Below are 14,400 nucleotides of genomic sequence, written 5' to 3' on the forward strand. Positions count from 1 at the left end.
CATTAAATTTGGTAAAACGGGTATCAATCGAAGGCTGACTCTGCACTGATTACGAAAATAGAAAATTTATTTCGCTCGTAGCCCTGGAACTCCCACAATCAGCCTTGAATTTTTGATTGTTATGGAGATTTGCATTGAGAAGCAACAATGCTGAACAATGCTGTCCGGCTCTTTTTCTCTTGAGCTAGTCTCTCGTTTCGCCAGACAGCATTGTTGCGTCCCAATGCCAATCTCCATAACAATCAAAAACTCAGATTTTTCATTTTCACCAGATATTAACATAACATGGTTGGGTTATATTTTTATCTGAACAAGTCACACACAATGTACAATGCGATAAGACACAATGCGGTGTCATGAACAGATAGGAGGATGTAGAACGACACGCATCAGTAGCGATCCTTTACTCTAACTTCCACCTCGGCCTAGAGTGCCCGATGTCACAGTTCTTTTTCGATGTTGATCTCTTTGAAGCCACGGCCCTTTCTACTAGTTCTTTTCCATTCATTGTGAGTGCTTTCTTTTCGTGTCGGGTCTTTTTCTGGGCTTTTTTGTCGCCGTAAGAACGGCAACGACAGGGGAAGAGGAGCCCAGATAAACCTCCACCCTTTCATCTTCAAACGTTATTGAATTCACGACACTTTCATTAGGTTTTCGAATTATGCGTGCAAGAAATTTATTACACACATAATTTAAGTTAATTAATTCGAGTGTAGCCTCCATGTACCATTTTTCGCAAAAAAATGCCTGGGCGCTTCTTTGATTTCCACAATGTGAAAGACCTAAGTGTTCGATTCAACTTGTCCACTGCATCTGTAAGCAGGTTATCGATAACTTGAGCCAAACATTGGCATCGGTGCATTTTGGCAAAATGCAGTTCAACGCATAAGGATTCTCAAACAACTAGTGAAGAAATAGGGTCCTATGATTTCTCTAGCAATGACATTAAATCAGTCACAAGGGGTGTAGCAATAACTAAGAACTCATACGCTCGCAGTACAGCGTTGTCAGAAGGGGAAAATGATGAGACTGCCTCTGCTGACAATGCTAGTATAGAAATTAAACATGGAACGGCAACGACCGATTTTGCAGCTTCGTTCCGCTTCGCCGAGGCTGGAGTGGAGAATTGTTTTGCGTAAGCGCGACTGTAGGATTTCTGGCAATCCAAAAGCTATCTTCCCGAATGCAAAAATTACTGAATCTGGTCTTGATCGAAAGCTATTGTTGCATCGATTCCGAAAATATAAATTAAAATATTGATCAGGCACTGGTCCACCTAGAATCCGTCCTCCAAGTCTGAAATATCGGCATTGTTCGAACAATTGGAGAGTCACGATGGGTCATTGTGATGGCCATTGTGTTGCGGTTATCCGATTGTTCTGAACAATGCCGATATTTCAGACTTGGAGGACAGATTCTAGGTGGATCAGTGCATGATCAATATCGGACCGAGCGAAATGCTCTGGCAAAGAGAGAGAGAGAGAGAGAGAAAGAGAGTATTTATTTTTCGTCGAACCGAAATAGATAACAAACAGACATCAATGATGGCGGTACCGAAACTACGCATGCACATTGCACAGTATTCGGTATCAAATAGCGACCATCAATACGACCTTGGAGGTGAACTAGTCTGATCACACCCTCATCAAACACGCAAAGTCTTTTAATCCACCCACCTTGGTAAGAGACATGCACATTGAACACGGAATGAAAAGCGACAGGAGATAGCATTAAAGGAAATGCGATGACAATGTACTGGCCTGTGTCTGTACGGTTGCCAGTAAACTCGCCCCAAAGTAAATTCGGCCCAGGCAAATTCGGCCATTACATCAGTAAATATGGCCCACCGAGAATATTGTATTTTAATGTATTACCAACCGTTAACATGAATTAATTACATAATTATACTATTATTAAGTGATTTGGATGTCAGGGTATGCGTAGATCGCGTAATCACGGGAGATAGCGCGGATATTCACGGGGACCGAATTTACCGACGGCCGAATTCACCGGTCAAATCACTGGTTACTCGGTCAATACTGCCCTCGGAGAATTTTTTATAAAAATGTATTACCAACTATTAATGTGAATTAATTTCATAATTATATTATTATCAAGTGATTTGGAGAACAGGGTATGCGTATAAATATATATATGTATATATATATGCCGATGTTTACGGGGCCGAATTTACCGACAGCCGAATTCAATCGGTATATTCGGCCCTCAGAGAACATTGTGTGAAATTGTATAACGAACTAATAATGTGTATTATATTACATAATTATAATATTATCAAGTGATTTGGAGGTTAGGGGTTAGGTTTAGGGTTAGGATTAGCGTTAGGGTTAGGATTAGGATTAGGTTAGGTTAGGATTAGGGTTAGGTTAGGATTAGGGTTAGGTTAGGATTAGGGTTAGGTTAGGATTAGGGGTAGAGTTAGGTTAGGTTAGGATTAGGGTTAGGTTAGGTTAGGTTAGGATTAGGGTTAGGATTAGGGTTAGGTTAGGATTAGGGTTAGGTTAGGATTTGGGTTAGATTAGGATTAGGGTTAGGTTAGGGTTAGGGTTCAGGTTAGATAATGGTATTGTAACTGTTGTTGTTACTCTGGCCCTGGCCGAATTTACCGAGGGCCGAATTCACCGACGGCCGAATTCACCGACGGCCAAAGTGACCGAGGGCCGAATTCGACGGGCCGAATTTACTTTGGGGCGAGTTTACTGGCAACCGTCTGTACACTGGGTTGTTATGTCACATCGTGGTCAGAGATGAGCGGATTCCCAAATTTCGGGATCCGAATCTATCCGGATCCGGCTGGCAATGTGAGATTCCGAGTCCGGCTAGTGAAGGTCCAGTTCGGAATCCGAAAAAATCCTGCCAGAACAATGCTAATTAATCGTAATGCAGCAAAAAATCCGGCTAAAATCCGACAGCCAGCGCAAATTCAAAATCCGGATCCAGTCCGGCGAGGTAAAAAATCAATGAAATCCTGCTCCGGCTCCTGAACCGGACTGTGCCCATCTCTGATCGTGATCCGGTAAACTTGTTGCTGTTTTAAAGGGAGAGAGAGAGATAGTCTTTATTTCCATCCAACCAAAATACATAACACACGGCAGTGATGGTGGTACAGAAAATATGCATGCACTGCACAGTATTCGGTATTAGATAGGAATGATCGATAAGACCGTGAAGGTCATCTAGTCTGATCACACCAGCATCAAACTATAGATAACTAACCTACGGAGGTTAGTTATCTATAATCAAACAGGTACACTTGACTCTGAACAGTCTGGCTCTCTGATACATTATTATTTCTTCTTCTTCTTGCCCGTGGCATTTTATTCGACTGTGGTTGATGTCAAATATATATAAAGATATATATCTGTCCGTTTAGTCAATATTTTACAGCGCATAGACTCGCACTTGGCGCAAGTATTGCGCCGCACTTTGATCGTTTGTCACTCGAGGCGTGAAAAGTCCATCACTTAGCGAGTGAGGCGCAACGACCTTCATGACGTCATACGGAACCGAAAAATGACAGGGGTTGTTGTTCTCGGCGGGATATGCGTCATCTCGATTAACTTTAGCGTGGATTGTTTGCCAGCACGGCCAGATAGTAATAGTTTGCGATTAGTGCTTCATATCTTTAAGCAATGCGTGAACCTTACACAAAGGCAGCGACATATTATATGTTATACAGCATAGGCTATATACAGTATATACTTACGATATTAAATTACCGGTATCTCTCGTGTTTCCTGTTCTTCGTTTGCATATATGTGTTACGGAATATCTTATATATATATTTGAAATACTTGTATTACTCAGTGTCACATTGTAGGCTCCCGATACTAATACAGGTGTATAAGCATTATTTTGATTCTGAGGGATTTCAATCGTCGTCAGGATCCTTGCTTTGCACTGATTTCGGAATTTCATTCTCAAAGATACGACGTCACAACTGACAAGATAACAACTTTGCAGAGGAAAAATGATTTTCGATACTTGATTCTTTCTTACATGTCTGTATTGCCCAAGGGGTTCTATCTTTTTAGACCTGATGATTGACGTGCATCATATATTGGCCTATAGCTTGGCTGCAGTTGAGTAGCCGCATGCGATAGCCTATTATGCTGTTATATTTAATGCATATCGTGGCTGTGGGATAAGGGCAGATTGTGTCACTTTCCAACATTTTGAAAGAATACAGTGACGTATAACTATGGCCAAGATATGGTAAAAAAAAAACCTTATAAAAACTGATTTTCCACAGCGACGATATGCAATGTATGTCATTCATATAGGTGTGTGCCACTGTCTTTATTCAATTTCATTTAAATTCAAGTCAATATCTTATTTACATTTTCATCATTTCAATACATCACATTATCAAAAGACTTCGATACAATGAAAAGATAGGAAGCTGTCTAAATGACTTGGAGTGGTCTTCGAAATCAGACACGTACCAGGCCTAGGCGATGAAAAATGGAAAGCATGCACACTAAATGAAAAGTAAAAAAATATAATCTAAATGGACAGGTGACAAAAAGAGGTGGCATGTGTCGGAAGGCGAGATCGAAATGTCAGGTCGTGGTTCGGTAAACTTGAGGGCTGGCTAGTATTGATAAAATGCAACGCAAGGATCACCATGTGAATTCCTTTCCCATAATTATATAGAAGCATCAAATATGCAGCAGCAATTGCAAAGTGTTTAAATGTATCTGCATAAATTTAAGTGACTTTGTCTTGGAAGTTGACAGTGATATATAGATGAACGACATCATTCTCCATACTTCTTACAGTGCTCTATGGGCTCTTCCATCAAGCAAACAATAAAGAAGCTCATTAGTCTATCAGCATGGATGAAAAGGCGGACGGTGACGGATTGAAACAAGTTATAAACTACACTATCGGAAAATTTTGCGAGGACTTTGATTTTAACAACGACAAGATTGTGTTTTCAAAACACGCCGTGGCGCTGATTACGGAATTTGTATACCAACAATCGCAAATATTTGCCAGCGACATTGAAGATTTCGCTCATCATGGCAAGCGAAAAAGGGTCAATAGCGATGATATTTTGCTTTGCGCCAGACGTTCGCCGACATTATTAGAGTTACTGAAGAATTTGAAAGCGAGTTTGGAGAGTAAAAAAACTGAAAAACAATGAGCAATGGTGTTGTGCATGTAACTGGATTGCCATTAGATGGAATATTTGAGGAAATCTGGAAATTCTATTGTATTTATTTCTAGGGTTGGGCACAATGATTTGAGTATTAATTATAATTATTCGAGTAGGGTGAGATGATATTTTTCGAGCACTGAAATCATATGTCTGTTGTTGCTAAGAAAATTATAGTTTTGATACTACCTTGGTAGCCTTGAAATGTCAATTGGTCGTATCACAGTCATACGAAACATGTAGCGCAAAGCTACTCGCGTTACTGGTAATGACATATCTGTTAGGCTAAGTCATGATCTACCGACAGTATTGTTACAAAGTGCGATGAAATAGGGTATGGTCAAAAAAATGCAAAATCATCTTTCATCTAATGTAGAACTGGCATTATATTGTTTGTGGTCGCATGAGAGGTTCTTTTGAACTTTACATATCTTTCATGTAGGCCTACTATTGTGACATCATTATGAGTAATCACGCTTTTCAGAATCGAATAGCTCAGATACTCCATATTGCCCAGCCTTATTTATTTGCAAGCGCAGGTTATTGATATTTTTCTTTCATTATTTTCAGGAGTAGGAAACTATGCTATTACCTTTATTACAACTTACACGACCTTTTACAGAAGATCGTCTCTAATGAATACCTTAGACAAATTGTTTTAACACCCAATTGGAAATAATGATTCAAGCTGGAAAGTCCATGCTTCGGGTTCGATACTTCGCAAATCGAAGTCCCTCGCTCCAAAACCTGAGGACGTTCGCTACAGGCGCTAAACGGCAAAAAGAACAGAAAGATAAAAACGGGTAATTCCATCTCTATTTGTGTGTTCAGTGCCGGTTAATTTCATGTCAATAAAAAATATACTTGGTCTCAATCAAGTTTCAAATTTTGCTGAAATTTGGCTCGAAACATTGTGAATATATAGGCCTATATCCCAGTAACCAATTATTTTTCATGTATGTTATACGTCAGTAGTGTTCAAGTTATAGCTTGAAAAATATCAAGCTGAAATTAAAAGGCTATTTTTAAGCCGATTTTAAATTTGAAGAGCTTCTTGACGGTGCAGAACTTCAATATTCAATTCAATGTGAATATGTTATCCAATTGTGGCTGTATTGGAATACCTCCAAGTAGCATTTCATAAAATGTGACTATGCCTATAATGGAGGAGTGTGAAGTACTGTACGAAAGAATGGATATTTGTATTGCAACCCATCACATGACCGGTGTATTGTTTTAACCTGTGACGTTGGCTTCAGGAGCGTACGAAATGCATCGACGACAACATCGCAACCTGCGGTAGCGGCGGCTGCAAAAGCTGAACCTTTTCTGAGCGGAACCAGCTCTGTATACGTCGAATCGATGTATGAGAATTGGCTGAAAGACCCAAATTCCGTGCATAAGGTAACAATGTAGATTCTTCGTTCCCTGAAACCACACTTGGACAACTAAATAATTGTAATTGACTAATTAGACTAATTACAGTGAAATACCGATATTCTAATCTGATTTTTGAAATATTTCTATACTCTCATCTTAATTCTAGTCATATTTTGTGCAAAAGGAGCAAGGCTTGGTGTACATGATATGAACAGAACCTGATTTTTGTTGTGTTTTTTTTTCAAATTCGGAATTGAATTCGATTTTCGAGTATTTGGGAATTCAACATCTCTAATTATAATCAAATTCAGCCAAGGTTGCTGTCCTGACATTTGCGATTTTTCCTGCTTTTTTAAAATGAGCCCTGATTTGATATGGATTGAATTTGTTTCAATTCAGTAATTCTAAATCTTATATAATTTGGAAAAAACTGTAGCTCTATTATGATTTGATATGAACTGGACTTATGAACTCGATTTTTAGTGTTCAAGTGTTTTAGTGTCGAATCCGAAATTTAATTGAATCTCCCAGTTTTTCAAATTTAGTAATTTTAATTGTAGTCTAATTTGGTAAAAATGTAAGTATAATTCTAATTCCAATCTAATTTGGCAAATCAGATCAACTCAGACCTGACCATGTCAAACACTTTGATGTTTACAGTCTTGGGATATATATTTCCGAAATGTTAATCGTGATGCCAGACCTGGTGAAGCGTACCAACGACCTCCATCACTTGGTGGCAGCTTGTCGACGATGCCTTCTCTACCCACTGGACCGTCAGATTTAGTCGATGGAGTCGGAAAACATCTTTCTGTTCAAGCTTTGATCAGAGGCTACCAGGTGCTTGGTTCTAATCTCTCCATATGTAGTATGAATTATGCATTGAATGGTTGTAGCCTGTGTTCAGATATGCTGTTTCAGAACCACTTTGAAGGGTTCTCGCTGACGTGAGATCAAAACTGATCAAAAATTGTGGTCTCCAGCTCCACCCCGGCAGACTTGTACAAACTACTGGCTTTTCCATCTTCCCTGTTAACTTCTAAAACAAGTCACCTAAATTTGCGCAGATACATGCCATTACTTTGTAATTGCTGCTGAATAAAATATATTTGATGCTTCTATGATATGGGAAGGAAATTAACAAAGCGAGCACTAGAACTACTGCTAATACAACTACTCAATTACCAAAACTCGCAACTAGAACTAGAGGTAAACTAACGAACCTTAAAAATTCCCAACTAACTAACTAAGACCCAACTAACCAGTTTCAATCCCGAATCAACTTACTATTCTTAAATTTATCGGAAACGGATTGGCTTCACACACGAACATCAGTACAAATTTGAAATGGGAATGGGTTTCTACCCTCGTAACCTACCCCCTTGCTAGCTACTAATGGCCGCACGATTCACGCCAAAGGACATGTTTTCTAATTGTTCTGCAACAACATCTAAAACTTGAACTACTCACTTTTCAAAATCCGCAACTAAAACTAGAACTACCAAAAAAACAGTGGTTAGTTGACCTTCTACTAATAAGATTGGTGGTCTGTACAAGTCTGCACCACGGTGGTCTTGTTGTCATCTGTTAAAAGAACAAACATGAAATCCATGCTATAGGATAATTAATTTTATCTCCCACTAAATTCATGTTGGAGCTGTTTACAATCTTTTTCAACGCAATTAGAAGCTCATTGTGTCATCCAATTTTGAAGGTAGTGTCGAGAATTGATGTTACACCACTGATCCCAAACATGAGGCCATGGTGGATATTTATTGTGAACTTAGGTTGTCCAATTGCCCATGCTGAAATACCCCCTCAATGATTTGCATGTCTAATAATACAACTTTGTGGGGTAGGGTGATTCACATTATATTCCATTGTTGCTGGGATTGTTGTTTTAGCTTTCACTGCTAAAGTAATGAATTAAGATGTTCCCTATTCCTAAAATACTTCACAAAACACCCAAGGGTTTTTATCGATTGCTTTTGTCGATTGCATCATAGCTTCAAAAGAGTCGTACGAACAATACTACTTTTGTTGTCAATTGATCTTGTATCAAGCAACACAGAGGATCACATTACGAATGTTACAAAGTGCAAATTTTGATTTGAGATTGCCTGCTAAATACAAACTTGCCTGATTCGTTTGTATCACGTCTTGGTGTGTTTTTAATAGACCCGCGGTCACAACACGGCCCAGCTTGACCCGCTGGGTATTCTCGCGGCTGATCTTGACCACACAAGCCCGCCAGAGATTAAAAAAGAGACCTACGGATTGGGTAAATATACAACGGAACAAAAAGATCACAGAGCAGACATGACAAACTCTTGTTGAGACTTTTTAGTAATAACCAGCCAGTATTAGTGCGGTTTCAATTACAGCATAGCAGTTAGTTTGCTCAACGTGGATAGATCTGTTAACGCTAGAGCGCATCTGTAAGTACTCTTTTTATCCGATAGCAATGATGTCAATGGACCATGCATTTCAATTTCAGACACCTTGCCACACTTCTGCAATGTGGGAATGGAGACCTAACCTCACAACTGTCCATTAGGGTTGTTAAAATAGAACCTTTTTTTTCAAGTTTTACTGGCTATTTGATAAAATTGTTGGGTCGCCTCCTGTAGGAGAAGAACTATAAGAGTAAAAAGTCTGGATTTGTTTTAAAAAAATATAATTTTCTTTTTTATTTCAAATTTTATTGGCTACCCCTGTGAAGTTGACATGTTGCCTGCAAAAACAATGTATAACAAAATTTGGCTTAATTCCAACCCATTGAAGTGAAGTTACTGGATTAAAAAAGTTTGGATTTGAAAGAAAAAAAAATATGTAGGCTGCAGTGGTAAATTCAGTCATTTAGCTAGGCTACTCTTATTTGCCTGTACGTTTGTTTAGACGACGGAACAATCTCATGGGGTGGGCAGTAAATTTTAAATAATCGAAAAAATTCAACTCTGATAGCTCCATTTCTACTGGTAGGAAATCAGTCGAATTTGGTGTGAAGCGTTTTTTTTTTAGTTTGATCAAATAGCCTGTAAAATTTGAAATAAAGTTTTGAACATCCCTAATACGTATGTACGAAATGTACCATCATTATTTTACAATACCAATGAAGCCTTTGGAGCGTGCATCTGCATTTCAAGCACCTAGCTATACCTAGCAATATCCAGATGGATGTTACTGTTGTCCAGGATTGGATTTTTAAACTCTTGATTCTCCTGAGTTTGTATTGATAGTGTATCTGTAGCGACTTTTTTGAAGTTTTTGTCACTTTTTTGCTTCTTAGTTTCTTTTGACTTCAATCTCACATTTTCTCTCCAACTCGAGCGTATGATGTGTTACCGTGACAACTAGAATTTTGAATTCGTGGCAGATCCGTGGACATTATATGAGCCAACTCGACCCGCTTTCAATCGGAGCGTCAACTCATTTCGAGAGAATTGATAACAGAATTGATTACATTTATGGAAGAGAGTTCCCGTTTGGTATGGCTTGTTGCTGTGTTGTTCTTGGCTTGCTTGGTAGATTTCACAACATGGTCTGAAGTTAGCGCAATCTCAATTGAAGCCAAATGTCACATGGGAACTTAGAGTTACTCTTTTGAAAATAGAATTGTTTTGGTTGCTGTTTGCAGTTGGTGCATGCCTGCATGCCCTAGCTTTGAGTTGTGTCTGTGCAATACATTTGATCACTGTTCTGTGGCTTTAATTTATTTTATGAGTATGTTGTTTTATGTTTCGCGTTCTGCTTAGTACTAATGGTAGTGGGGTAGCAGTTGAACAGACTTGTACAAACCTCCAACTAGCTCGTCGATGGTCAACTAACTACTGGTTTCTTGAGTAATTTTAGTACCAGTTCTTGTCGCGGATTTGGACACGTTCTAGTAGTAGTAGTAGTAGTAGTTCTAGTACTAAGGTGAGCACTGAGCATTTTAAACAAAATATGGTTGTAAAATATGTAGAAAATTTGTGATATCGGTTTTCTGTTGTGTGATGTTCTCGCAGCAATTGCTAGCTCATAGTCATCACTAGGGCGATTTTTTTTACCTAAAAAATGGAATATGACCTTGAAAATGAAAATTTTGACATTTTTTTGCCTTAAAAATCTTAATTTTTACCTAACGTATGCAAATTAGCTGTCTGTCCTTACCAAGTAGTTGTCTTTAAAAAAAAACTTCTTTGCCTCAAAAACTGACAAATTTTTACTTGGAAAAACTTCATTTTGACAAAATCTGACCCCTATGAAGAATTTCAATAGTTACATTACATTACATTACGCATTATGGTAAAAATTATTGAAAATTTTCGTAGTAAAACAAAAGATACTTTCCTATATTCTCGGGTAGAAAGTGTCATCCTTACTAAGTAGCTTGCCAACAATTTGGACATTTTTTGACCTAACGCTACAATTTTGACCTTTTTTTGACATGTCAAAAAAATCGCCCTAGTCATCACTATTAACACCGGTGTAGCGTTGGGAGGGAATTTGGGTGAAGGAACTCTTACCATTGAATTGCCGATTCCATCTCTAATATATGTTAGCTCATTTGCATTCAGAAACTGCATTATCGTTTTATCAGTTATTAGTTTGTTGTGTTTTAGTTGGTTGGTAGCAGATTTTTGAAGATCTTTGATTCTATTTGTGGATTTTGAAAATCCAGTAGTTTGCACAGGTCTGGTTGAAACCCATAAAACATGCATGGGCTTGCTTTTAATTGTTTTTCATCTTGTAAGCTAATGCACCAAGTCAAGTCATGTAGTATAGATTTTCATCAAGCATCGTTAAATATCTTGCTAGTTGCTGGCTAGTGGTGACTTTCAGTTGTGATTATTGTGGCTAGCTTACGAAATGAGGCTTCAGTGTCAGGAATTGCCTTCGCTGTGGAGTCTGAATGAGGGAGGAATTCTCAATTGGATTGTCATGTATGCTCTGTGCTCTTTTACGCGTATACATTTTGTTTATTATTCATGTTTGTGTGGTGTAGGCCTATGTTTCTATGGCCAAAAGTTATATTTAATATATAGAAAATAAAGTTTCAGTACTTCAGTTCCACTGTTTCAGTTTTGAAACCTCAGTTAACAGTATCTAAGCATAAAAAAAGATGTTGAACAAGGCTACGGATATTTGTGAATCAGCATTTCTGCTATGTAGTGATCAAGCCTCAAAATGACTTCAAGACGATGTAGAATAGTCATGTTTCAGAAATAGAAATATCTTCATGTTGAAAAATAGTTTCGGCTGACACTCATCAGGAGCAATCGTAAGAGCTTCTTGGAGGCAGGTTACGTAGGCTATGCATATGGATGTGCCACATTAATATTCAAGAGTTCAGCTTTCAATTGCGGTCGTCGGACCTTGCTCGAGAATGATCTCTGATTGTCTGACACTGACTCGCATGAAGTAGCTCCGATTTATTATCACAGAAAAAAGTGATTACTATGGTAGGGATCGAGCACGTTTTATGAAATTTTCCAGCGGAAGAGGATTTGGAACAGGAATTCATCCTGCCGCACACGACCATGATCGGCGGCGAAGAAAAGACTTTGAAACTAAAGGAAATCATTAATCGGCTGGAGGTTTGGATTTTTTTCGCAAATGTTACCATTCGATTGGTTGCGCATGCAACACTGCAGCATGGTGGTTTTAAACCGGTGTGCCATTTACGTCGCGCAAGGGTGCCGTGAGAGATTTCTTCGAATTTTTGAAATTATGCGCAAAATAATTCTAGTCTATATAGCAAACGATCAATCTAAATCGGGCTCGATGTGAAGTTTGCACATTAGGCAAATATAAATTGCGGCAATCAATATCCCCCCCCTCCCCGTGCGAATTCGCTTTACGCGACATATCGCTTGCTTTGAAGGCTCAATTTAGTTCTGCACAATACGTTGATTGATCGCAGAGAAAAGCAGACATGGCGACGTCTGTGTGACAATGCACTATTCAAATCCTTGTCATCTTCCTAATCAGCAGCAAGAAATGAACTTCTTTGAAAGTGATGTTCACGTTTACAAGTTCGAATCAGGAATTACAAACATAGCCATCTACAGTGGGATTGTAAGTTACCGTGCTGGCACTGTCGTTAAAATGTAGGCTAGGCTTGCATCACCACATTATGTTACCGGTGACAAATTTAAGAATTGAGAAGTAAAGTATATCAAATTATATCAGTTATCAATTTATATTGCGACAGTCATCTAAACATGGACGTCACTTGGTGTAACCTAGACTGCCTTATCTGTCATGCGAAATTGTCAAAGGAAGCTACAGTGCCAGGTAAATTGAAAACGCATTTTTAAAAAAGCATTGACACTTGTCTTGAAAACCGCCGGGCTATTTCAAAAGACTTTTGGATGAGCGAAAACACCAATATTTCGCTCATCGTTCCAATGTAACCCCAGCCAACTCTAACCCAAACCAGAAATTTAACCCACATGCTCAAGTGTCGCATGCTATTATGTTGCAGGCTCGTTTCAACTTGGGCTGTTCAACGCTAATGTCAACCATCTGATGCAATCATGTGAAATTATGCATTTTTCCTCGCAGAAAACGTACTGCGACAAAATCGGAGTGGAGTACATGTTCATCAACAATCGGGAACAGTGCGATTGGATCCGGGAGAAGTTTGAGACCCCCAAAATCATGGAGCTGTCCGAATGGGAACAGAGACTCACTTGGGAGAGGCTTCTACGAGCCACAAGGTATTACGTTTGGACGTCTGCCCAAATTTTCATCTTTTTCAAATTAAGATTAGGATTATAATTATACCTATACAGTATTTGCGAAATTAGACTAGAATTAGAATTATGGCTGCAGTATTTTTTGCAAAATATACTAGACTTGAAATTACTGAATTCGCAAAAACTTGTAATTCGAATCGAGCCGTACTGTAAGGACGTGATTATGTTACTGGTATGATCTTTTCAGATTTGAAGAATTCCTCGCCAAGAAATGGACCAGCGAGAAACGGTTCGGTTTGGAAGGCTGTGAAATGTTGATCCCGGCGCTGAAGACACTCATAGACAGCGCCAGCGAAAAGGGGGTCGACAGCATTGTGATGGGAATGCCCCACAGGTTAGATTTGGACAACTAGAAAATTTTCAGCTTTGCCAAATTAGTTTGGAATGAAAATTATAGCTACACAGTTGTTTCCAAATTAGAATAAAATTAAAATTACTGTAGTGCTTTGCCAAATCAGATTAGAATTAGAATTACTGAATTCATGAAAACTTGGACATCGAATCAATCAATCAAGTTCCGTTAATATCAAACTACAGTTGATTCACATAAGCACGAGAATGGCAAATGTCTGTACAGCAAGCCTGGTTCGTTTCGTACAACACAGTTCTCTCATTAGTGTGCAGGGAAACCAGAAATCAGATTGCAACTAGTTATTAGAATTAGAACTAAAATTAGAGCAAAGAAACATTTCTCAAATTAGACAAGAATGATATTTTGAAATCGCTAGATGTATCTTGCAGAATGAGTAATGACACTTGCAATATTTGCGGAACTATATTCGGCTGCCGTGATACAAAGCTATTTTGTCAGGTCGTTATGGCCATTTCGCTTGTAATAGTGTCGCAAAGGTATACGAAAATTGCTCCCTGCTTTGCAAAATCCATGCACCCTCAAAATGTAGAAGTGGTTGTAGTCTAAAAACGCAACCGATTTAGTAAGTAGTGCAACCAAGAGCAATTTAATTTACTGTGACAGTGTGAAAACCTCTCAGACTACTTTCCACTTTTCTAAGCCTAAAGTTTTAAAAGTTAGTAGTTTTGGCTTAAAAAAAAAACTCCTAAGTAAAAGTGAAAATAGTCTAAAATTATAACCAC

At 38.6% G+C, this 14,400-nt stretch overlaps 2 protein-coding genes across 4 annotated transcripts in view; both read left to right on the top strand.

Annotated features, from left to right (window-relative positions):
- The window catches only part of LOC145458456 (2-oxoglutarate dehydrogenase complex component E1-like), a 98,260-nt gene that overhangs the window by 75,501 nt on the left and 8,359 nt on the right, over nt 1-14,400 (top strand). Inside the window, exons 2-8 of one of the 3 annotated variants that reach the window (XM_080336829.1) lie at nt 5,805-5,985; nt 6,442-6,586; nt 7,223-7,402; nt 8,741-8,843; nt 12,041-12,141; nt 13,112-13,266; nt 13,493-13,639. In XM_080336829.1, coding sequence (XP_080192955.1) covers nt 5,861-5,985; nt 6,442-6,586; nt 7,223-7,402; nt 8,741-8,843; nt 12,041-12,141; nt 13,112-13,266; nt 13,493-13,639 — 956 coding nt within the window. In that variant the 5' untranslated portion in view covers nt 5,805-5,860. Of the gene's footprint in view, nt 1-5,804; nt 5,986-6,441; nt 6,587-7,222; nt 7,403-8,740; nt 8,844-9,938; nt 10,051-12,040; nt 12,142-13,111; nt 13,267-13,492; nt 13,640-14,400 lie in introns of all 3 variants that reach the window. The other 2 variants (XM_080336827.1, XM_080336828.1) reach the window with 2 other exon arrangements.
- LOC145458683 (centromere protein S-like) lies at nt 4,859-5,170 on the top strand. The gene has a single exon (XM_080337130.1). It carries the CDS (start codon nt 4,859-4,861, stop codon nt 5,168-5,170), a length of 312 nt encoding a protein of 103 aa, XP_080193256.1.

Source organism: Botryllus schlosseri, chromosome 16, assembly GCF_051294905.1.
Source record: "Botryllus schlosseri isolate E-star chromosome 16, Bs_hap1, whole genome shotgun sequence".
In the NCBI taxonomy this organism is placed as follows: Eukaryota; Metazoa; Chordata; class Ascidiacea; order Stolidobranchia; family Styelidae; genus Botryllus; species Botryllus schlosseri.